The 26,338-nt window shown below is 39.6% G+C and overlaps 2 protein-coding genes across 3 annotated transcripts in view; one reads left to right on the plus strand and one right to left on the minus strand.

The window, feature by feature from the left end:
* Positions 1 to 13,272, minus strand: part of ERP44 (endoplasmic reticulum protein 44) — a 54,810-nt gene extending 41,538 nt beyond the window's left edge. The window contains exon 1 of the mRNA XM_074823644.1: positions 13,079 to 13,272. Within this exon, the coding sequence (XP_074679745.1) occupies positions 13,079 to 13,135 (57 nt within the window). The 5' untranslated portion in view covers positions 13,136 to 13,272. The remainder of the gene's footprint in view (positions 1 to 13,078) is intronic.
* Positions 13,273 to 13,437: 165 nt separating this feature from the next.
* INVS (inversin) overlaps positions 13,438 to 26,338 on the plus strand; it is a 99,687-nt gene continuing 86,786 nt past the window's right edge. For both annotated transcript variants that reach the window (XM_074823741.1, XM_074823751.1), the window contains exons 1-3: positions 13,438 to 13,491; positions 18,168 to 18,337; positions 26,001 to 26,167. In XM_074823741.1, coding sequence (XP_074679842.1) covers positions 18,232 to 18,337; positions 26,001 to 26,167 — 273 coding nt within the window. In that variant the 5' untranslated portion in view covers positions 13,438 to 13,491; positions 18,168 to 18,231. The remainder of the gene's footprint in view (positions 13,492 to 18,167; positions 18,338 to 26,000; positions 26,168 to 26,338) is intronic.

Genomic DNA, 26,338 nt, shown 5'->3' on the forward strand with positions numbered 1-26,338 from the left:
TCTGAATCTTTAGATATTTTATTTACCAAGCTTCTTCCCTTACAGAAGAGGTTAGAATTTCTCTGAAAAAAGGAATAATTTGTGCAGCTTTTTAGGAAAAAACCCACAACCTCATGTTTTGATAACTCTTTCTCTCACATATCTACCAACTGCTCTTATTATCTGGATTAATCCTTACACAAGGATTCACTTTCAAGAAGGAATAAAGCATGTAAAATACAACTGCAATCTCCAAAATGACTCGCACCACGTTAAACAGCTGTTGCTGTGTATGAAAGCCAGCACCCTGCAGTTTCTGAACTTGTTAAAGCTGTGATCCAGCAATACAAAATAAACGGTAGCTTGGTCTTGTCTTCTAAAGACTTTGATGAACTAGCAGAACATAATAGTTTGCTGCCCCTTTTCACGAAGTCAAGGGAAAAGGCCTGTTCTCTATCTGGGGCATTGCTATTACACATAAAACCCATTACCAAAAACATTCATTGTAGAGCATTTAAACCTTGGTGATTATGTACTTATAACTCCATTCCTTATGTCACAGATCACATATGTAACCTTGGAATGCAAATCATTTCTCAATACTTTCTTCTGCGTTTTAAGTTAAGTCAAAGCCATTTTTTCACTTAAAATATTTTGGAAGTTATTTTGATGCACAGCATTAGAGAAGAAATTGCAAGTCATTTCATATAAATAGTTGAGTCTAAACAGCTTATTAGGAACCGTGTTTTGAAAGCCACATGCATCATTACAGAAAGCAACATACTACCCTCTTATTCATTATGGTCTTCTACAGTCTCTCCTGGCTTTATTCTAGTCTTTACACACAGGGCCACCACAGAACAAGAAATAAGATTTTTTTTTTTTTTTAACAACATATATATATGTGTATGCTTTGTTCATTCTTGAACTAGCGATGAAAAGAGATATTAATTAAACCAAAACTTTTATGGTATTCTGTGGAAGGAGTCGTCACAGAATTCAGTATCTCTCCTTTAAAGCGTAATCTTAGAGGAAGAAACCAAAAGTAGACGTGTTTTCATGAGAAACAATACTTCCTACATCATGTGAACGTTTGCTACCTTGGAATAACCCGAAGGATTGAACACCTTATAACTGGATTTTCCACACACATGTGCCTACACATGCTACTGCTTTAAAAATAACACACAATTTCTATTTTGATAGATTTTAATACATATTGAGATTATTGTTCAACAAGACAAAAATCAACTTATTTCAAGCAAAAAGCTCAACTTCAACACCTACTCACCGTTTGCTGCTTATCTTTTTATTAACCATATAATCTATTTGCAATACTTAATACATTTTTGCTCTTCTGCTCCAAAACAGAGTTATCTACCGCTTTGTGGTATCAAGAAAGGCGGAAACTTTAAGCAAAGACAAGTCTGTTCAGTTTTACCTTTCAGGCTGAAACTTGTTTTAAAAGTAAGTATGGATTACCGAAACTAACTGCTCAAATGGAAAAATAAGGGATATCATAAAACATACGACTAGCGTCGTTTGACAGAAATACCTAAGAAGCAATTTAGATAAAATAGAATTGTAGCCTTGGAGAAATCTGTGTTTCACATATTCTCATCAGCAGTTAAAGTACCCCAGTCTTGTGGCTGCAGAGGTACAGGATTCATACTCCTTTAAACTATGCAGCTGAGGCACTGGGTTCAAAAAACCCAGAAGTCGTACAAGTGACCATTAGACAAGCTAAATACTTAAGTGAAAAATACAGCTAGAGTCATTCTCCTCACCCAGTCCACCGAAAGGGAAGCAAAACATACTGGTTTAACTGCCACTCTAAAGACAACATAAGGGAAGACAAGCAGACAAACCAGTCTCTGTTAACAGTTTCAATTATACCATTCATATTAGTGCTGCTGCCTATTTGTACTTCCAAATAACAAAATCGGTTTGAAAGCATAGAAGCACAGCCAGCTTGATTTGGCTCATCCTTATTTGATGCTGAAGGCAATGACAATTAGATCTAAACAATGGAGCCACACTCCCAACACAGATCCACAAATGTACAGATGACAATTAGCAGTTCAAGTTACATTCTTACCTTCTTCCAGTTTTTGCATTACACAGTCATGCTCCACCCTGCAATCTCAGCCAGCACTAACGCACACGTGAATATGCACACAACCACCCCCATTTATTAACCTCACATCTAGAGTTTTTAGCAATAATTAATACTCCCAATATCACCAAGACACTCCTTGTGCTACATAATTTCTTTTTCTTCCTTCAGCATGATTGAGATGCCACACTTCCTCAAATTATCTCCTAATATTTCAGCAGGAGGTTAAGGTTTTGTGCAACTATCAAAAGACAACTACAGTACTACAGCCATCTGTAGTATACGAAGCATTTGTCCATACATTAAAACCATTTGAGATTCAGTCCTGTGTTGTTGCTGCTCCTCCCTCTTTTTCTGAGGAATCAAAATGAGGAAGACCACCCTCGAATTTATAAACTTTCTAAAATACAAGGGAGTTTTGTTGCCCTCAGCTTCCCACTCCCTTAATGTCAGAAGTCTGAACTTTAGAATAAGTCCATTTAAACATCATCTAAACTTATGTTATTTTATTTTCTTTATTCCAGGTAAATTTCTGATGCACACTCCACAAACTTCTATTCTACACATGGAAACTACCAATCACAGTATATTAAAGCTCACTGGCAATCTATTAGCTTGTCTAAAAAATGCCTTGCCTCAATTTTTAGGTTAGTATTTATTATTTTTTACCTTAAAATGACATATGAGAGGATAAGGGATAAGATCTTTTGAAATAAGCAGTAATAGAAATACTACTCCACTGCTGCATTCCAATTGACATTTGTTAATGTTCCAATTTCCAATTGTTGGCACTGGAAAAATCTCCCAATTTAAATGAGGAAAAAAAAAGATACATTTTACAAGAAATCCATTGGCTATCTTCTATAGAAGAGCACTGATTAAAGCAATACTGCCTGAATCTGAAGAGAAAAATTCACCTTTGAGACCACAGCTGCATGTAGCTTGAAGAATGAGTGGCTAATTTCAGACTGCATAAGAGCTATTTTCTTTCTACCCTAAACAGCTGCTAAGGGCCTGCACATACACAGTCAATTTATCCTGGATAACTCTGGACAGAAGAGTAAATAATGCAGAGGATAGGACACATGCCACAGATATTTTGAAGTGCACAAAAGAACATGATACAGAGATACCCTGTTGCTGCTTTACCTTCCCCAAGGAATATTAACCCTGCCAGCTTCAGGCTGACTCCCACAAAAATATTCAAACAAGTATTCCAAACTGGTCCTAAAAATAATACTAACACATTCACATGGTGCAGCACTTGAAGTGGTAGCAAGTATCAGACACACTGGCTCTGCAGTTAACCAGTTCCATGTAGCGAGCTTACTGTTCTCAACACAGAGGACTGCTGCAACCAAAATTGTTACCAAAATCCTCAGCAAGGTATCACAGATATGTATTGGGTTATTTTAAAATAATGTTTAATAACTATGTAACACTAATTATATGTACATACATACACTGATTTAGCAAAATCTACTGGCCTATGTTGACAGAAAAAATATTTTTTTTTTTTTTTAAAAAAAGGGCTGCTCCCACCTGCAATTATAAATTCTTAACCAAAGCAGTTTTAAATGTCATTCAGAGGTAATTCCTGAGAGGCCCACACCCTCGCTGAGCTCCCTTCACTAATTAAGGGATCATTAGTAGGAAAGAACCCCTAACTGTTCACCCCCTGCTCCACATACTATCTTAATTACCTTTGTGAAGCAACTAATTTGTCTTTCAGGCATTCTGTCCAAAATCCCAAGTGAATTGACTCAACAGGGAGAAGGAAAAAAAAAAAAGTACTTTCATACACACATTTATGAAAATTCATAATTTTTATGACTGGCAAAGAATTTAGGGGCTAAGTGTTTCCAGCAAGATTTAAGAAAGGGGATTTCATTAAACTATAAGAGACAGAAGTGATAGACAGTGACTAAAGGAACAAAAAGCTCTTCTTAGGATTATAAATGTGGATACATCACTGAAAATCTTTCCCTTTGTGAAGCCTTTGAGGAAGTTAATTATATCATCACTTCATAATCACGACAGCTATGGGAAACAGCAAAACACTATCACAGCTGTTGTTTTCTTTTTTGAGACCATTGGAACAGGCACCTATTCCTTGCCTTTCAAAATACTTCCTTGCAGAGTTCCTAATGACCAAGTTCTCTCCATGTTTATGCCCAATTGCCACACAAATCCACTTGGAGAAGAAACGTAAGCTTTACTGCCAGTTATCTTACAACAGAGATTTGCTTTTCTTTTCTCCACAAATCTATAAAAATAAAACCCAAAAAACCTGATGCCATTATAGACTTTTTTTTTTTTTGGATGCACCTCAGTGAAGCACACATGGAAAACAGGCAAGAATCACTGATGTCAGGCAAGACAGGAGACATGCTGGCTGCAAAAAGTATGCCAAGGAACCAGGTCATTTACTGTATTTGTACGGTTCTACCTTCTGCTCAGGTTCCTGTATGATAAACACCATTTAGGATACAAAGTTTCAGTGATTTTAAAAAAAAAAAAAAAAAAAAAATCAATGCCATAGAGAAGTGTCTTCTTTTGAAACTGAATGCAGCAAACCATATACCTGAAATCTCCCTGTCAGTTAGCATATCCTTAATTTTGGTTCCAAAGTGAAGCAGCTGGGAGACTCCAACACATCAGATGTTATATATTACATCTTCCAGGAAACAAGCCATTGGGACCTCCAGTGTTTCATTTCATCACCACTGATGATGAAACTTTCAGATATAGGTCACCAATGATTGAGGCTCAAACGAATTCCCATCTATAATCTACTACAATACTTATTTTTTAATAGAAAACCATACCTTACAGAACCCTGAAAAAAGTGACAAGAACTGAAGACACTCAGGTCTTAATAACAAATCACAGAACTTGGCTCTGAAAGCCAAAAGGGCCCATGAGAACCTGTTGATCTTCAAGGACAACCTCTTCAAAGCACAAAACCAATCCACTCCACTGTGCAGAAAGTAGGTATGGCAGAAGACCTACATGGGTTGACAGAGACTTTCTGGATGATGTTGGTTTTAGTTTTTTATAAAAAGGAGTACACAGAAGGTATAGGTAAGAAAATAAATACTTGGTTGGAGTATAGAAACATTGTTTGAGGAAGCAGGATGAAATTAGAAAAGCCCAAGCTCAGCTGGATTTGAAACTAGAGAGGGATGTTAAGGGTAACACAGGTGGTTTCTACAGGTATGCTGGCAACAAAAGGAAGACTAAGGAAATTGTAGGCCTGCTGCTAAACTGGTAGGGGACATAGTGACAAAGGACATGGAAAAGGCTTAGAAACCCAATGTCATCTTTGTCTGGTTTTCTACTGATGAGCCTAGTAGTAGAGTACCAGGGAAGAGAAGCATTACTCACATGAGTGGAAGACCAAGTTAGAAAGCTCTTAAGCAAGTTGGACATACACAGAGCCACAGAACCAGACAAAATGCATTTTCCTGGGTCCCCAGTAGGATTATAGGGATTATTTTCTTTCCAGAAGCCACTCCATTCAGCATGGATTTAGAACAAGTAAATCAATCTAACTGCTTTCTGTAGTGAGATGATTAGCTCTGTAAATGAGGGAAGAGTACTGAACATTGTTTGCCTTAACTTTAGCAAGCTTCTAACATAGCATCTCAAAGTATCCTTAGACCTAAATCAGCGATATATGAACTGAACAAGTGAACTATGAAGTGAGTGACACAGCTGGACTACTGGGCTCAAAGGGTTGTAATTAAAGATACCATGTCCAGCTGGTCTCTAATGGAGTTTCTCCAAATCAGTACAGGGTGTAAGGTTTGTCTTTACTAGTGACCAGAATGATGGAACAGAGTGCCCCCTCAGCAAACTTCTTCAGGGTACTGAACTGAGGGAAGTGGCTTATTATGCTAGAGGTGAGATCCGCTATTCAGAGAATGCTCAGCTGGCTCGAAAAAATGGCCTGACAGAAACCCCATGAAGTTCAATGAAGGCAAAGTCCTGCATCTCGGATGGAATAAACCCTATACAGGCTGGGAACCAACCGGATAGAAAACAGCTTTGCAGAAAATGTCTTGGGGAGCAAGTTGAACAGGAGTCAGCAGCGCAACCCTTACAGCAAAGACAACTGCATACTGGGCTGCATTAGCAAAAATGTAGCCAGCAGACCAAGGGAACTGATTCTTCCCTTTCATTTGGCACTTGTGGGAACACATCTGAAGCATTCTGTCCAGCTTTGGGATTGCCTGTAGGAGACATTAACATATGGGAGTGAAGTCCAGGCTATGAAGATGAGTAGTGGCTGGACAACAGGGCATACAAGGAGAGGCTGAGACAACTGCACTTGTCCAGACTTAAGAAGGGGAGGCTATTACTGCTGTTACCAATGACCTAGTTGGAAGTTACAGAGAAGGCAGAGCCAGACTCTTCTCAAATATGCATAATAATAGGACAAGTGGCAATGGACATAAGCTGCAGCTCCAATAGATTTTTCAGATAAAACTTTCAACAGGTTTTGATCAAACAGTAAAAGAGGTGTCCAGAGAAGCTGTAGAACTTCCATCCTTGGAGATATTCAAGACTCAACTGAGCAAAACCCTGAGCAACTCCATCTAAGTTAACCCTAAGTTATTGAGCAGGGAATAAAACCAGATGACCTTTAGAGGGCCCTTCCCGTTTAAATGGTCAAACTTCCAGTGGCAATCAAAAAACAAACTCTACAACTTGACCCTATCAGGTAAATACGGTGAGGCTCTCAATACTCCTCTTCATTAAAGCTTTCTTGTTGAAGCCAAACTAATATAGATGAAGAAACAGGTGGAAGGAAGAAACCCAAAACATTTACTACAATAAAAACAGATGAACAGGAGATTTACTGTGTTTACCAGAAATCTCGTGCTGCATATACAATTACTTGGAAACCAGTTATTTGCTGAAGGTATACATAGAGCACCTGCATTTTGATAACCACGTGCAGTGTTCTGTTTCAACTAATACATGGTTTAAGATACAGACTGCTGCACTTTGCTTAGTGCCACAGCAGCCAACAAGATAACATTTCTGTTCTATCAGCTACACAAAGAGCAGATCTTGTGGATCACTACCAAATTAAAGGCATACATGCATGTGTGTGAAGGAGCTTCCAGGGTTGCTTCATTCCTAGAAGAGGCTGCAAGTAAGAGGTGCTTATCTGGAGGGCACAGTGCTGGAACTTTGCACACTTAATGGCATGAATGGCTCTTAGCTTTAAAGGGTGTATTATTAGGACAGTCAGCTTCTCAGTAGTAGCAAACATGGAAAAAAGGAAAAATTATGGAACTCCTTCGCAATATACCTTGTGACTTTTTGTAAGGCACTTTTTGTAATCACCAGAGCATAATTTAATATGGACAGGGTCCTACAGCTGGTTTGGAGAAATACAGCATCCTCAACTGGCAGTGAAAAAAATATTCTGTATTACTGTTGAGTATAGCAATAGCTTTACAGAATAACCCTTAACAATGTAAAATGAAATACCAGAGAGTCAGTAAATTACAAAAAAAGAAAGTTAATCAAACTTCTAATATCTCAGTTATGAACTTTTTTTAAAATTAGATTATATGAGCAGTTGACATTTCTAATGGTTTTGAAAAAAAATGATGTATGTTTCTACAAGTAGTTATCATGCTTCTGATGCACAAAGACATATCGGGGGAAAGAACTGCAAAGGCAAAACCCTCAGAAGGAAATTTTGATCTCACTTGCTTTCCTAATTCTCTACAATGCACCTGCCCTCCTCTGCTTCTCAGGGGAGCTCTCTCCAGTTTAGAGTTTTGGAAGAAAACATTCCTTAGGCTCTGACATCTACACCCTATATTGCTTCTGCTTACATTCCCAAATGTTCCTGTGTTCCTCCACTAAATCACTAGCAAACTCACTTTCAAACAAGGGGAGAGTGTGTGTGTGTGGGAAAAAAAAAAGGTATTGCTAATGCATCCAAAATCACTTCATTATTGAAGCACCTATTACTTAAATACATCTCTAGACTCTCTTGAAGAGCTTCTTCAAGAAGCTCTGGTATAAAATTTACAGCGTATTTTATATACTTGCTTTTCACGCAAGACAACTCCCTCCCTTCAAGCAAACAAAATATCTGGAAACTGTACAAGTGAGCCTTACAGAAGAGCCTGCAAGGTGAACATCTGGATCTCCTGAATAGCAGCATATGATCTTTAAAGTCTTTCAAAATAAATAGGTTTGATTAAAACACAAGGGATAACTGCTGGGCATGTATAAGAATAACCAGTGGTAATTCTGCTTTCCCAAGAAAAGGACTAGTCTCTCGCTTAAGAAAGCTGCCCTGCCAAAAAAATTGAAAGCAAATTATGGAGGAGAACAGTAAGGATATCAAAAGAAAATCAAGGAGTGTGTCACCACAGAGTTCTTCAGCTGCCAGCAACAGGATCTCTGACACCCTACTATCAATAACTCATTCAAACATTTTCCAGTATTGTCTGAGTATTGTGCTTGAAGAATCAGTTCAGTTTCTCCTCTCTTCCCTCCTGAGCACTCCAAACAGGAATCTTGCCCATCACATGACACCGCAAGAAGAATGCAATTCTTCTTCATAGCAAGAGTCTAAGCTTCCCCTACTCACAACCCCCCATCCCCCCCCTCCCCAACCTAGGGAAAGGTCCTCAGTTAATTACTATTTCACTCTTAGAGGTCATGACAGATGATGGCCACCTCAGACCTCCCATGCTACTCAGAGGGAACCCCTTCCGTTGCATAAGACTCAGTGGCCTAAAATTTGCCTGTAACTACAATCTTTGACTAATGCTCAAGTGCAGAATATTACATTTTCAGCAGGATTCCCAACTATAAGATTTGTTTAATACATATGCAGGGAGAGCAAATGCACAGAAATATGTTCTACACATAAAACATACAGAGTTCAACTTCTCTTTGGGCAACTTACTACAGCATTTAATATTAACTTAAAAGACATAATTTTATTTCATTTTCCTTTCATTATTTGGGTACTTGGTGTCATATTAAGACATGAAAGGCAGTGCCAGTAAAACAAGAAACAGAAGTATTACCCTACAGTATTTTTTCCAATTAAAAGTTTAATAGGAAATTCAAAAGTTCATTGACCAGTGCCTTTTCTAAGTTACTGCTCCTAACAGCTGCAACTGCATTGCTATATAAGTAGTATTTTCGAAGTTTCACTAAAATATAAAATGTTATAGTACAAGACCCACTGTAACACTAAATATTATCTGGCAATGATAAACTGCAACTTCTAGAGAAGAGCATACATAGACAGTGGGGCTACTGAATCATAAATGGAACATACACGAGGTTTCCATAACAACCCCAAGTGAAGAGAAGCTACTAATTAGAAAACTAGGTAAGCTTTAAGACTCAGAAAACACACCAACATTTCATGCTTTCAGAAGAGAAAAGGACAAATACACTCTTCCAAAGGTGTTGCCAAACATTAAGAAGTAGGTGTTCTCAGTTTGTCCATGACACCTTTCCAAACAAGCTACAGAGAAAAGGTATAGTAGTGGTGTTTTGAAACCTAATAAACCCCCACCGACTGAAGTGCAAGAATTGGGAAATCCTTTTACAGTTGAGGGAAAGGAAAAAAAACCAAAACAACAAAACTCACAGAGAACTTCCCCTTTCATTTCTTGCACTATCGGTGGTTTCCTCTAGTCACATCTATTGCTCAGGGACACTGCCCACGAGCCTCCCAGTGAAGTACTGAGCAATATAACAAATGTCTTTCAAACATATGCAGAAGCAGCATGTGCAACAGAGTATCTAGTTCTAGAATTTTCTTTATAGGTAAGATATACACATCTACAAGTAGAGGCAAACATACAGAATGATTGGTTAGAGCAAAGCCAAAGAACCACACCTTAGAGGAGATTGTGATGAGCCACTGTCCTGTCAGCATTTATTCCACTGCCTTGGATTCATCTTAAAGATCTGTTCCACCCAGTATTAAGCAACATACGAACATGGCAGAAACACCTTAATCTACAAGTACAAGGGGCTTCATGACATTAACGTGCATCTCTTATTCCAGTCTTGCAGTCAGCTGTACATGATCCTCTACAGCCTGTGCTGTGCACTGCTTGTCCTTCCACTCGGTTCCAGTACTGCAGAGGCAGGGGTCATGCCAGCCTGTACTTCCCCCACCCTCCCTCCAGCCCCTTTTTGTCTCCCAGCAGCCCAGTACAATGATAGTATATGAGGCTGAGAAGTTGGAAGGGAAAAGGGTTGTGCTGGGACTGGTAGGTTTCCCTCTAACACTCTGCGCAGCAATCTCCATCCTAGCAAGCCAACCTTCAGTGAGACCAGGGAGAATAACGGAGTGAGACCCAAAGCCCTTTAAAATTTTAGTGATCTCCTACTGTCAAACTTCTTTAGACAAAAGAACTTCTTTTGATATTGACATTGTATCATTTCTTCCTTTTGCAGCATTTTAATTCCCCATCTAGAAAAGCAATATGCTTACCCAAAATTCTGGAAAAGTAAATCATTTCTTTTAACTTCATTGCTATTACTAAACAAGACCAGCTTAGTAAGCTGTTTTCACAGCTAAGTATCATTGCATTCTGTTTGAGGAACCATTGATGTAACACCAATAAGCTCACTTATCCACAAACTATGCCAACTGCCATGCTCAAAGAGGCTCTGCTAGATGGCACATCCAAAGGATGGAGAGCAGAGTGCTCTCCCAAACCTTACCAACCAGGATCATGGTTGCATTGCTGGTCTTAAGTATTCGTGGCTGTCAGTAACAAGAAAAACCAATTACCAGAACTTTAAAGCCAATCTGGTACACCCTACCAGATTCTCTGAATGTTATGATAAAACAGACACCATACTTTGTAAAAGAGTTTTTCATCTTTTTTAAAGAAAAAGGATCCCTCCCACTCCCAGTCTGCTCAGGACAACTTTTCCAAAACTCTTTAACAAGTCTACTAAAAGGAATGATTCATTGGCTCAATCCAAGTATGTAAATAGGCACCTTACAGCACAGGGCCATGTCCAATAAAATGCTGAAGAATTACACAGATAACATTATATATTTTGTTGTTTTTAAAAACAACCCTGATCTGTATTCTTCTTGAAGTTTTATGTATACAGTTCTTTTAAATCACATTAGAAATCAGTTTAAGTGACCCATACACAAAGAAACAGCAACTAAAACATGGGGAAATTTCAGATCTTGGCCACTTCCTATTTTGTAGTCAGCACACATAGATCTAACGGATGCATATTAAATTTGCATTGATCAACCAACTGTACCAGGAAGAAAAATGCTTTCATTAACTCATGTCCACTTTTTCAAACTTGTACTTGCTCATTTAAATGACATTTTAAACCAGTACACACTCCTTGTTTTTGCTCATTGGAGTCTGTACTTAAAACAATGGTAAAAGCCAACCTAGCGCATAAGCAACATTCTTGTTTTAATGCATAGATGTGACTGCAAAATACCAGGTTCTTCACTTTAGTCTCTCATACAGAGAGCTAACACACTATAAATAGTAATCTATATATAAACATTTCAAGTGTGTTTTTTCAAACCCTACCAATCATGTATATTTACTAAGCGTGAAATTACAGGAAGTTTATAATAATTTAACCAGAGCTTATCCAGGTAGAAGCGCACATTTCAAAGGGATAACAAGTGCTTGTTCTGTTCAATAAGTATTTGTCCTCACATTTCTATTAATTAATTCATTCATTAGTAGCTCTATTACTACATACATCCCTTTGGATCCCCAGAGCTCTGTCTACCTTTACCTCCAATTATTTCTTTATTTTCTGGCCAGTTTTACTCTCCCAAATGTTTAAAATTGATTGATTAAGCTCACTAGCATCTTAAGACCAAATCCTATTAAACTTATTCACACAAGTCCCTTTTAGCTCTGCAAGTCACTTATGCTACAAAAAGCCCAGAATCTGGCATAATACAGTTCTGGAAAAGTAAGAATCACTATATCTGCCTGTTTAAAAAAAATAGATAAAATATAACACAGACATCTCCACAAAAGACACGCATCAGTGATTGAGTTTCTGTGCATGCAAAGGAAGAAGGTGACTTAGATCATACAGGTAATGCCAGCCTGAAAAAAACAGTGCTGTGGTCTGACAACTAAAGATAAATGTGACAACGGAGCAAAACAGCTCAGGGACTTTTCCCGGCTTCGGTCGCTGAGCTCGGCCGGGGTCAGTTCACCGCAGACGGGCTCACGGAAAGGGCGCCCAGGCAGCTCCCTCCTCGCTCGGGCACGGGCACGGCAACCCGCTCCCCTCGGTTTAAGGGCGGCAGCACAGAAACAGGGGCGAGAAGCGGACTCCGGAGAGGCACCGTTACGGCAGCTCCCTCCCGGCAGCCGCGGCGACCGCTCCCGCCCGAGGGGCTGCGCGGCCCCCCCGGGCCCGCTCCCTCCCCTCGCCTTCCCTCCTTAGTTCCTGAAAGGGGAGGCGTGACGCCGGCCTGCCCCGCGGAGGAGCCGGGGCCAGGCCCCACCGCCCGCCAGGCCAATGCCCCGGGCCCGCGGCGGCTCCCGAGCCTCGGCCCGGACGGCGCCGAGCCCAAGCCCAGCCCCGCCCCGCCGCCGGCCCGTTCCGGGTCCGCAGCCTATCAGCCTCGGCCACAACACCGGGCTCCACCAACCGGGCCCGCTCCCGCAGCCACCGCTCGCCTCCCCGCACCCCACCGAGCAGGTGTCGGCGGAGCGGCCCCGGCCCTGGCTCCGGCCCCCGGCGAGGCGAGGCGAGGGCAGCACCGCGGCGGGGCCGGGGGCCGCCACCCGGCCCGAGGCACGTCCCGGGCACGCATAAAGGGGGGAGCGGGAGGACGCTGTCAGCCAGGAGGGAAGAGCCCCGAGGCCCGCCGGCCGCCCCCACGCCGCCCAGCCCAGGCCGATGCTTCCCCTCGCCGGGACCGCGGCGGGGCCAGGCTGTGAGAAGCCGGTTGCTCACCAGGAGGAGAAGGAGGCAGCCAGGGTCAGGCAGGAGCGGGAAGATGGCGGGTCTCATGGTAGATCGGGCGCCCGGGAGGGGGAGAAACGCGGCTCCCACTCTCCGCGGCGGCGGCTCCTCACTTCCCCCGTCGCCAGGAAACACCCGGGCAAGTTCCACCGCGGGGCCCCGCGCTCCCCGCCTCCGCCGCTCACTTCCGGGTCTCCGCGCTGCGCGGGGCACGCCGGGAAGCGTAGTCCCAGCCGCCGCCAGCGGCCCGCGCCCGGCACCGGGTGGGGGGGGAGGGTAGGAGGTGCAGAGGCGATCCCAGAACGCACCGGGGCCGCCCGCGCGTGAGCCCGAGCCCCGGCCCCGCCCGGCCGGTGAGGGGCGGGGCCTGCTGGCGGCGCAATGAGGCGGCGGGTGGGGTCGAGGTGAGTTACGGGGCGCAGCTGCGGCGCCGGAGAGGGGAGGAGAGGAGGGTGGCGGCTGTCACTGTCCGGGCGAGGCAGGGTTAACCCTTCCCGCCTTGGCGGCACCGCAGCCTCTTCCGCTCTTGATCGGGCGCCGGAGCTCGTTGTGGGGCCCGGGGGCCCGCGGCCCGCTCTGTCCGGGCGGGGGAGGGGTCCCTGTTAGCCCTCACCGGTGGCGGGAAGCGCGCGGCAGCTCCGTCGCCTCGGGCGGGTCGGGCAGCCCCGGGGCGGCTGCGGAAAGTTTGTCCATGTTCCGTTTGGTGTCGCTGGGTCCCGCCTGGGCCTTTCGGGCGCCGGGACTGGGGAAAGGGCTTTGACTGTCGGGGACCTGAGGGGTGTTTGGGCGCTGTGCCCGCTGGGGTCTTGCTGTCCTCGGAGTTGGGGAAGCAACTTCGTGTTTACAAGGCGGGGGAACGCAGCCCGTGTGAGGGGGCAGAGCGGCTGGTGGGAGGGTGGAGCAATTTCAGCTTGATAATAGGGTTAAAGTCGAACGTCAGCGTTCAGTTTCATTCCTTGGCGCTTCAGCAGATTTGTGCTTTTTGTCACTTCCGGAGTTCTAAACACCGAAAGGAAAACCACCTAAAATGCAGTGCTTCATCCTCTTCCAGTAAAACTTTGGACCTTGTAGAATACATATATGCTCAGTCTTGCTGTAGTGTTGTATGCCAAGTGCATGTTAAACTATGTAGCACATGATCCATCTCTGTAGCCTTTTCCCTTCTCTTTCTTTCCTCTTCAGATTGTAGTTGAGTATTGTAGTTTCCTTCATATAGTGGGAAAATTTATATTTATAACTGAGGAGAAAAAAAGTACTGGTAAAGTAGGGGGACGCACTGCGACTACTTGTAACTGACACTCACTTTCATGTCCCTTTTGGTTTCTTCAGGGTTACCTGAGTCAGAAATGCCTCATCTGCTTTTATCCAGTATAATGTAGAGAGGATACCAGAAAGCATAAACCATACTGCTAGGCTGGGAGGAAATGTTTAGCTTTGAATGAAACATATTAATTATGTGTCATGTAAGTCAAAAAAGCAGTCTGTTGGAGGAGCAGAGGATGCTTGGGAAGCAGCAAATGGTGCAAGTATTTTGAATGATGTGGATATTCTTTATCCTCCTTAAAAGAAAAGAATGGTTCTAGCTACAACTGGGAATGTTTGAAAGGCTGTTACACTAAAATTAAAACAGTTGTGCTCTGTGTCTTAAAGTGTGTTTGGGCTTGTGTAAGCTCTGTCCACCCTGCGTTGTCATGTATGTATCTGTACTTTCTTTGGCTTTCTTAAGCACCAAGTCAAGTTGAGCTTTTCTGTAATTTGTTGTGGTGTATTATGGCACTGTTAGCCTGTCTTATATGGCTCTAAAAGTGGAAGTGTTGTTAACCTGTGGTCACATTAGACTCTTTGAACTCCTTTCTATTCTCTGCTCCTAGAAGCTAACAAAGCCATGAATCCATTAATGGTGTGCTTCTGATTATGGGAAGGATCATCTACTTATGTGGTAAAACAGTTGTGTCAAAAAAACGTTCAGTGGCTTTTCTGAGGTTCGCCGAACTCAATAAGGATAGAAGCATTCATGACTTCCAAGAGATACTGAACATCATCATTGTCATGTTATTCTGAGGTTCATGGAAGAAGAGGAGAGCGGTGGGATAGGATCATGATGTTCAATAGGTTTCAGATGACCAGAAATGGCTCCAGAACTATTAATGAGAAAAAATACTTTCATGAAGTTATGTGAGGAACTGGTCCTCACACTTCTGCACCAGCGTTCTTGATGGAGTGCACCAGTGCTGGTGTAGGAGCAAGTAACATTGTGCTCTAACAACAGGTCACTTCAGACAGGTACAAATGCCATACAGGTGCATGGTGTTGTCAAACTGGTTGTTGGGTGACTAGGATGACTTCTGAACTAATTTTATAGGTGTGCCTGAAACAAAAGTTGGGTTTGGGGAGATTGCTTGCTTTGTTAAAGTGTAGTGAGTCATTGCATGTTTCCATAACATATGTCTTCTAAGGAGTGGTAGTTAGGCAATACCGTACTTACTCCTGGTTCTGAAGTGACTGACAGACAGCAAAGGGAGATCCATGAACACAAGTGAGGAAGCGTTCCCGTAGTGAGGAGTTCTAGTATATGTACTCAAGGAAACCAGCATCTCATGCCTTTCTAGTCACACCTTTACTAGTTTTTGTACGGGAGAGAGGTTGGAAGGTAAGGTGTTATATTTCTTAAGACATGGTGAACCCGCTTTCATGGCTCATGAAAACTCAACCAGACAGACTTCAGGAAAGGAGTGTTCAGTGGTGCGGTTAGCTGTTTTAAGAAGCAGCATAGTATGCACTTGGCTGTCTGAGGACAAGGTGGAGAAGCAACAATTTTGATGCTAGTGTGTTAAAAGCTTTGTCTGCAGTTATCATGTGGTATACTTTAGACACTGAGTTACACCTGAGCGTTTTCATGCAGACTGGATGCAGTATATTGATGTGTTGTTGAGCAGTTTTGCACAGCCTCATGGTTCCATATTTGTGCTTATTCCAGAGATGTGGTATGAACTGATACCATAATTGTGCAGGTGTTCTTTGAGTAACTGATTGGATTTGCCATGAAGCTTCCTGTATTAGTTTTCTTATCAGCTCTCCAAGGAAGTTTGGAGCTTGTAAAGAAGAGTCTACAATTAAATTAACGTATTAAGTTGTATTTGATTTTCTTTTTTGTTTGCAGGTAAAAGCCTTTACTTTTATTACTTCATGCTTAATATCTGCTGTAGAAATTTTCACTTCATTTTACATAAAAGTGAATGTTTTTCTGGTATTCTAATAATTTCCCTCCAACAAATTTTAATATTTCCCTCCAACATATGTATGCATCTGCAATTATCTTAATAACAACAGATGCTGTGTAGCAACATATAAAATTTATAGAACAGATAAAACTAAGATGGTTGAAAATAACAGTTGAAGCAAAATAGCTTCCTCTTGCTGTTTTCGAAGTGTACTATGATGTAAATGTAGGACATGACAAAAGGAGTATATTTAAATTAGCATGGAACAGAAGATGAGGTGAAAAACTCCCAGAATTTAGTAGACAGCCTCAGCAATAGCTCCTTTTTTTTTTTTTTTTTTTTTTTCCTGATGTGTACAATTATTGTTTGCTTACCTCAGTTTGTTTTCCATTCCAAATGTGCACTGTGGTAAGAGTTGAAAGTAGAAGTTCAAGTGTTTGATACTTTTGGAGAAAATCAACAAGTTTTCAAGTGTGCAGACCCCTCTTCATTTCTGAAATAGCGTGTGGACCTGAGCTGATTATTGTGAAGATCTTGAGGCAGTGATATGGTAGCTCAGCGAAGGTACTGGTTCCATTTCAGAAGAGGCTAGGAAGGCAACTGTAGCAGTAGATGTGATTTAGGAAAGAAATAGAGACCAAAGAAGAGAATGCCATTATAGCACTGCATAAATCCATGTTTTGCCCACATCTTGAATAACTAGTGGAGTTTTCTTTCCATCTCAAAAGGGTTAGAATAGAACTGTGAAAAGGTCCAAAAAAGGGCAGTTAAAATGGTTGTGCATACAGAAAAGCATCTGCTTTAGTAACAGCCAAGTAAGCTATGAGGATATGTTAAAAATGTGTAGAATAATTACTGATGGATAAGAATTGTTTATTTACTGTTCCTTCCAGTACAAGGATTAAGGGCCCTCAAATGGCAAGAGCCAGGACAAGACAGATGAAAGCAAGCGCTTTGTCCATACAGTGTTTGGTTGTGGTGTGAAACTCCTTGCCAGTGGATGTTTTGCATGCTATAAGTTTCCATAATCTTAAGGGGAGACTGGACAGGTTTATAGTAGAGAAATAAATTGAAATAATTAGCAGAATTTGCAGAGTACTAAATATACAGAAACCAAGTCCACTTCAGGAAGTGATTGAACTAGAAATAAGTGTACATTGGGAGAGTATTTGGAAGGGGGGGACAAAATCATATTCATATATATAATTATTATCTTTTATATATGTATATATTTGCTCTGTTCTTTGGCATCTACCATTGGCCAGTCTGAGACAGGATTTAAAGCTGGACTTCTGGTCTAATTCATTGTGTCTTTTCTTACACACACATTTTCAAACTTCTGTTCAGGTTTGAAGAACACTTGCAATCTAGAAAGCTGATCTGATTATTTCAGTTATGCTAGTTGGTGAAATAAAAGATATTACTTCAACTTATAAACCTTGTCCTGCATATGTCCATAGAGCACCATGGTAAAATACCACCAGGTATCAAGTACTGGAGGAATATATCAAGTTGATACTTGATAACAAACTAAATTGGTTACTGAATTGAAGCATGCATAGCAATGCTCTGAAGAACAGTCTGTTGATTTGTAGGTAAACACTCTCCTATTTGCAGACTTTTGCAAAGCTTATTGATTGAAATTTATGTTGAAGGCAATGAAACGGTTATATATGTATATATCTCCTTAATGTAGGCATTTCTGTTTGAATTTTAGCTAGAGGTAGATTTAATCCATGAAATAAAAAATGTGTGTGTTCTTTTCTGCTTTTAACAGAACAGTTTATTCGCTTTAGCATTGTTTGAGTTGTTTTAATGACCCATTATAAAATTAATTCTATTTTACTGTTTTCTTCTAGAACTGAATTCCTGCAAAAAATGGTGGTGGTGCAGATCTGACCCATGGTAATACCTTGAAAGAGTATGAATATTTCAGCAAACTGCCTCTTCAGTGGTTCCTCGTTAGCATCTGAAGTGCATGCTGCTGCTGTTAATGGAGATAAGAGTACCCTCCAAAAGCTAATAGCAGGTAAATGTTTTCATTGCAGATGCATTTGGATTACTTCAGAACTGAAGCTTTTTAGTTTTGACTGACTGCTCTGATCTTTAAGATACGTTTTCATTTATTGATTGTATGTATTTCTAGAATAAATGTAATCCTGGAAATACGATTTTTTAACTTTTTATTACCTGTTGCCTTTGATTAGTACTTCTGTGTGAATTAAAATAGAAAGTTGGTGATACAACCAGAAGAGTTACTCAGAACTCCTGTTTCAGAGAATTTGAAATTCTGGAGAAGTGTTTCGGGCTGAAATATTTTGACTGCAATTCCTTATTTTTGGAATTGCTTTTGTGGGAAATTTGGTAAACTTGTTTTTACAGATCATTTATTATAGTTAATGAGGTCTTGTTACTGTGTAGTATTTGGGGACAAAAAGAACCAGCCCTATTTATTAGTTTGATTCTGATACACTAACAAAGTTTCTCAAGACAAGTTAAAGGTAAGGAGAGAGTCTGGTCCTACTGAGATTGAAGTAAAAAAAAATTCCCATCCATTAAAAAGCCCAGGATTTTGCCTTTCCTCTCTGTCCAAGAACTGTATGTCATTCCAGGTTAGTAGTTTTCAAAAGCAGCATATATTCTGTGTTCCAAGAACAATCTTACATGCGTTTGGAAGGCTGTCATATGGTAGGTGAAGACTTTGATTTTCAGAGTTTCTGATTAAACGCAATTCCAGCTGATACTGTAGAGGTTTTATTTGCTCAGTCTTTTTTTGAAAATCCCATTCCTGGAGCTTGGTAGGAGTGAAGGACTGTGAAATAATAAGAATCTTAGTCTATATTTCTGCCGTTAACTGTCAGTTTTAATGGGTGTGAAGGATTTCTTTATGAATCTTCTGCTGACCTGGGTTGAAGACAAGACAGTAAGCTATGTGGATCTATTCTCTAAGCTGTATAGAAAGCAGTAAATGGTTCTTCTTTACAAGATATATCTAATTATCTCAAAAGATAATTAGAAGTGATTTGACTCAAAAAGGAGAAAAAATTTGAGGGAGTTGTTTATTAGAAGCTCCAGTGGTTGAAATAAATTATTTTTTGTTGGGCCTTCAACTTTATTTTGTCATATGATGGCTCCAACATACACTGTTTGCATTTAATGCTATCTGTTCACTCTTTTGTAGAACACTTTATAAACAATGGATGAGCAGTTGATATGGAGATGCTTCTAGAAATCCGTGGGATGCAACTACAAAGTAGCTTTAAATACCTGGGTTTTTAAAAAAACCTGCTTGCATGTGGAGGTGGAAAAACAGTCTGAGCTTTCAAATCCTGGCTAACTATGAGAAGCAACAGCACAGAGTTTTTGCTAACTTTAGTTTTAGTTCAGTTTTTGTTAATCTCCCAGCCAAAAGATGTATTTTGAAAACACAGAGAAACAGGTACTTCTGTGTTGCTGGTGCACCTTGTCAAATATACCACAAAACAGCCATTAGAACCAGATAAGGAAATCACTGTTCTGTTAATGGTGATTGTGCAGCAACAAAATGAAAATACTGTGTGTTATTTTTACATGGGAGAGAAAACTGCATAATCCTTGCAGCCTTTGCTGTAATAGCGAAATTTGGCTTTTCTGCTTTGTCGTGTTTTGACAGGATATGACACAGACCTTACTTTTGCCAGGACAGGACTGAAAAAAAAAGTATTGCCTAGCAGAAGAAGAATGCATCAGAGTAATATTTTTAGCTGTTTACCAGGCACTGTTGAAAGTATAACTTGATGCCAGAAGTAAATTGAGCAATTGGTGTTATTCACTGAACTTCGTGACTGCACTTAGCAGCAGCATCTAATTCAGGACAGTACTTCAGCGTTAGGTGTGTGTATGCTGGATTACTTAACAACATTCTCCTAACACAGCCAAGCTTTGCGTCTTGATTATGTAGCTAGCGGTATATGCAGTAACATAAAGTCTGACTTTCTCCTTTTAGGGAGGGCTTTTAACCCCTAAATTCGTTATTACTTTCTTCTTTGAGTTTTCCCTATTCAGTTATTAACATAGGAGGGGCATAGAGGCTGGTTAAACAGTCTCTCGGAGCAGCCCCTCTAACCTGTTTGGTGATTATTCCTTTTCCTGTCTGCAGTTTGATGGAGCGTGTGTGACTTTATAAAAACATATACGTTGTATTTGCATATAATTCACGAGTATGGCCGCACGTGTAATCTGCTGCCCAGTAGCCTGTGATTTTAAAGGAACAGGTGTTTGAAATAATACAGTGTGTTCTGGATACTATGTTGCTTTTGACATCCCCTGCCAGTAAGAGGCAGGGCTAGACAGAATCAAAGGTAAGTAGAAAATTTGTACAGAGAAAGTGGGTTTTGGAACAAAGCGTCCCTGTATGTTAACCACTGCTGATGCTTAATTACAGGACTTTCTAAACGGCCTCTGGGTTGAATACCATAAAGTACAATATGTGCCAAGTGTTTATTGTATAAGCAATGCTCTAACAAAAGTGTGCTAATTGTTTGCATTGCGTGAGTTGCCTAGTACTGTATCACATTGTTTTAGAATGGTATGATCTCAGGCTTTGGGGAATACTCACAGTATTTTGTTTTCTATGTTTTATACAACACTGAACATGGCTTTAATTAACGGTTCTTCAGTGTTAAAACCCAGCTGTATGATTTTAATCCTAGGCAAAAAAAGGAAGCAAAAGTTAATTTTGCGTTTGGAGGATCGTTTTGCCTTTAATGCTTTCATGTAGAGTTTTGGGAAGATGCATCTAATTGTTTTAATTGCTTATAAAAACAAAATAATGTGTGTAGTAGTCATTATACTGAAGTGTCTGTTCAGTCCAGATCCTCATTCTAAACCCCTTATCATGTATTGCTTGCATACTAATGCTTCTAAATCTCTGATATGATGTTTCATTGTAAATGTTAACTATAAATTCTGGGTTGCACATATGCAGTTGCATGTTTTTGTTTGATTCTCCTTTCTGCTTCTCTTCCACATTCCGCAGTGTAGGAGGTTGAATAAAACTCAAATCAGGTATTGCAGAAGGCAGGATTCTTGCAAGTAACGAGATGGTCTGTCTTTTAATAACTAAGCAGAATTCATGTCCTCCTCCTGCCCTTTCTCCTCTTCTGGTTTGAAAAATGCGTAGAAATGTTAGTCTGATGTGACTGCTTGCATAGACTGTGAGGAAGTGATGAGGTATGAATATGAAAGTTAAATTTTGGAATTGGGCCACTTGATTCTGTGGTGTTTGTGACCTCCGTTGGCAACAAGTTTATGGAATGCATAATCTGGAGGGTGAGGATGTCGATCCTGAAAGGGGAGGGATCAAACAAACTTCCTTTCTTAGGCACATGCGTGAAAGAGAATTTAATTTTGCCATGGCACATTTTAGATACGCTAATATGTGAATGTTTTGAAGGCTACCTGCGCTTTCTTGATTGCAGAAAATAATAATTTACTGCAACTGTGAAGTCCACAAGGTGTTGCAGTTAGTGAATTTCATCAACTTAGTCCCCCTAGCACTTCATGGTGATATAGTAGCTCCTAGTCCTTGTCCTGTCTCATAGCCTGAGCACAGAGACACCCTTTTAGGGAAATGCCCACAGGACGTTAACCATTTTAAGGGCCTTACAGAGTCTTGTAAGCAAACAATAACAACAAGAAACCTATTGCTAGCTGAAGATAGTTTCTTTACCTTAAAAACCAATGCAGCATCTTCAGGCAAATTACTGGCATCAAGTTTTGAATGTTCATTTTTCACTCAGACTGTATGCAGTCATGGAAACTCAGTCATCAGCTATATCACTCTTCGGGAGCTGTAAATGAAAATAGATGTCTGTTGCTCTGCTTAGTTGGATTGTGCTTGGGCTTTAGGCCATTTTTGCTCATCTTGATCATCTTACCCATTTCTTTCTTTTAGTCTCTAAATTCTGTATATCCTCTAACATTATATAGCAGAAAGGAACTTGGAATTTGAGGGAGAGGGCCTAGTTTTGCACACTGCTGATTTAAGAACGAGTGTTATATGAGCATAAGCCATGTGTGTGTGTCTTACTGGGAGAAATCCATGTTTATGTATTTCTTTTTAAAAATATATTGTGCAAGTCCCATCAGCTTTGACAAATGTAAGACACTGTTGAGGCTATGTTAACACTGAACGGTGAAATATGGTTTAGTGATGTCTAAATTACCAGGCTGAACTAATACTGGAAGAGCACCTGACTGTACTTAAATAATTAGAGAAACTGGCTTGTTGGCTGAGAGCAGTGTCATGTTAAATTACACTTTGGACCTCAGTATCTGTGTGTTGCTGCACAGGGTTGCGTGGTTGTTCATAAATAGCTTTGATGTTTCTGTACTATACTCCATCGACTGGAAAAAACATTTATTGTTACCTAAATATTAAGATGTAAGACACTGACAGCTTCACAATATGTACATATAACTTTTAAAATACTTTTTTCTAATAGTAAAGAATTATCTTGAAACTGCATCCAGTTTGCAATGAAATTTTAATACTGTGAAAAGCAAGTCTAGCAAAGGTTTTTACAAGTTAGGAAAAATAAAAATTTTGGATTTCCCTGTTTAACTCATATGTTACATTTTTAATTATTTCCTAATGGCCATGGAATTAATTGAACAAGTGACATAACTTTTTTTTTCTATATACTACTTTTTAATGCACTTAGTAAATATTAATAATTTGTAATTATGAACAGAAATAAAGAATTATAGTCTTCAGTAATGAAAATAAGATGACAGTTAAATGAATATTTAAAGTCAATACATGAGCTTTTTTCTCAAAAAGTGTTGTTAAAATTAGAATTTTAAAACAGTATGAAATATGTAAATAGTGTTAGTAAAAAGTACATTACTTTTTTTTTTTACATCAAAACATAGTTAGATATAACAGGACATAAATAATAATCCAAAAATATTTCAACTTACACAGCTTGTAACTCCCCTTTAGAAACATTGCAAGTTATTTTTTAAAGTCTTAAAAATTACTTTAAAAAATGCTACCATAAAATTAAGTGGTTTTGATATCTTTTTTTAAGAATAATGAGTAAGATATAGCCAATACTTTACCTTTTCCCATTCTAAGCAAAGTTCAGACCAGATTCTTACGCAGGCCACACCGAATAAAATCACTTGTGTAAATTTTAAAATTTTCTGTTGTTTTATTATTTGATTTTTCTTCTGTATAAAAATGTACTTTGGTCATTTATTTATTGAAAAAATCCAAGACTCAGCTGCTATGCCCATTATAAGAAGATTTCTAATGGAAAAATGACAAAAAGCTGACAAGGGTAAGTGCAGTTCCCAGTGGCTTATCTACAGAAGGTGGAATCGTAACTATTCTGTATCTTCATTTGTGCAATCCTACAGTAGGAAAAGATAGCATCCTATGCAGTCCGGTTGAAGTTGCATAGAAATCCAAAACAAACATATACGTTTTTCGACATATGTGGAAGTCAGATAGAAAAACTAGGATGTCATGTTTTAAATGAGGCTATTTGTCATATGGTGAGAATGTAAAATTTGTGGAAGGGAAGGCATCAATGTGGACAATGTTTTTTCTCTATACTTAGTATTGTGATATATCCATGAAAGCCATGTAGGTGAAGGAGTGGTGATACACATTTAGAAACCAAAGCAGAAAACAAGTTTTGGATTCCAATGAGATTATCAAATGACCGTATAAAACAATCTTAAACACCAAAAAAAATGCTTAATGATTGCATTTACAGGTCTAAATAAGAAACTATAATACTAACATTTTATTACTGTTCATCTGACCAGATGGTAATATGTGTGACATCCTAAGGGAGATCGGAGAGTCTGAATTGACAGGAGACACAATAATAAAAAAGGTTACTTTCGTATGTTTTGTGTAAGTGACTACTGAGGATATGATCCTAAAATTAGATTGTTAGAAATCAGTAATGGGCTACCAACAGAAATTTTGGTGAACCCAGAACAGAACCGACTTTTGAGTTGCTCTTGACTGCTGTGTAGGACCTGAATCAGTGTTACTAAGTGAGATTTTGTAACTCTTGACCAGAGTATACATGCATAAGCAACAACAGTCAGCTATAGTTGTGTACTTCAAATATGGTGAAGGGCATTAAAATGAAAACACTTGCTACGAAGCATCTAAAGGTGAGTCTAAAGAGTAAACTCCTTGCTTACAGTGTGAAGCGAATGCAAAAGTACTTAACAAAAGAGAAAGTTTAGAAAGGTCAAAGAGAATCCAGCATGGCTAAACAGCAGTGTGAAGGTGGGTGTGAAAAAGCAAGGCATTCTTCAAACACCAATCCACTAAAACTAGTAGTTGTCAAAGTGAAGGGGTAGTCAGAGAAGACAAGGCCATGGATTAAGAACAAAAAGAATTTTTCTATATCTGCATTCACAGAAGAGTTCAGAAGGGTTCCTAAACTGGTTTTTTACAGAGCAGAAAGAGTTTTCTCAATGCAAATGACAATTTCTAAGCAAGAGAAGGTGTTACAGAATGAATCATGAGAATGACATGGTATTCACTCAGCAGTTTTAAAGGAACTTGGAAGTGGAGTGAGTGAGCAAATGATTGCTCTAACTTGCAATATCCTGCTTAACAGTGTTTTTTGTGAGAGGCTTGGTTGGTAGGCAATGAATTTTAATTCTTGATATTCCCCTTGATTCCCATTTAATCTGCTTGACACTTCTGCTGGGTGAATCAATAGAAATTATAATTAAGAATATAATTACTGGATATGTAGATAAGGATAATATGCTGGGGGAAAGTGAGGGTTGTGTTTGTAAAGGAGAAGCATGCCTCTGCTGGAGTTCTTTTGAAGCATCAATCATGCAAACAAGGGAATATTGAAAAAGAAAAATTAACTTACCTGTTAAAATTCAATGTTCCTTGAGTAATTCTAGACAATATTGCTACATGGAAGATATATTTAGAGTTGGAACGTGTTGATACCCATAAATCTATAGGTGCTAGTTTCTCTGTGGTGACATAATAGAAATACGAAACTTTATAGTGAAGGGTGCCTGGGGGCTTTTTTGACTGTGAATAGGAATACAGTGTTTTGGGACTTTTTTATAGGACCCCGGACTTCTTATTTAGCTTAATTGCTGCCTTACTAACTTTATCAATTCAAGAAAGCCCAATCAGTATTTTAGTAGTTTCCATATTGTAAGGCCCTATGAAGTAAATAAGGGTATTGATGTAATAGACATGTTTATGTTTTTTAAATAAATATTGCTGTGAGTAGGCTTCAAAGCATGTTTTAGTTACAGTGTTTACAGGTTTCAGAAAGATTATTTACTTCATGTGCTGTTGATATTTTTTTAAAGTAATCTTTGCAGCCAAGATTTGTATAACTATTTTTAAATTATTTATAATTATGCCACTGCAGAATGTTATTGGTGGTAGGTGTATTTGTGGAACTAATGTTTTCTAAATGCACTTTTTGCTGTAAATATATTTTGAAACATCCTGTAAAAGTAAAAATAAGGTAAAAAATAGTAATTTTGAGGTTATCTTATACTGCATTGTTTTATTACAGTGTTCATTTATAATAAGATACCCTTTTAATAAAAATTACTACTTTTAGTTTGATACTCGTAGGCTTAACCATTTTATGTGTTTTTTGGGGTTTTTTTTGTTTGTTTGTTTGTTTTTTTAGGAAACTCTGAGCTGAAAGATAAAGAGGACCAGTTTGGAAGAACTCCCCTTATGTACTGTGTATTGGCTGACAGACTGGACTGTGCAGAGGCATTGCTGAAGGCTGGAGCTGATGTTAACAGAGCTGATCGTAGCCGAAGAACTGCTCTCCATCTTGCTGCGCAAAAGGTAATTACAAGTACTCAGCCATTGTATAAACTTGCGTCATTCACAATGAGTATAAAGATTTTCTTGTATTGAGTAAGGATATTGTATTTTTAGAGGCTTTCATTATTTTAGAGGCAAATAATGCTATGAGTTTTTTGAAAACTTGGTTCATCCAGAAGTAAATCTTTGGAG

The sequence above is a fragment of the Strix aluco genome, chromosome 1 (assembly GCF_031877795.1).
Source record: "Strix aluco isolate bStrAlu1 chromosome 1, bStrAlu1.hap1, whole genome shotgun sequence".
Taxonomy (NCBI): Eukaryota; Metazoa; Chordata; class Aves; order Strigiformes; family Strigidae; genus Strix; species Strix aluco.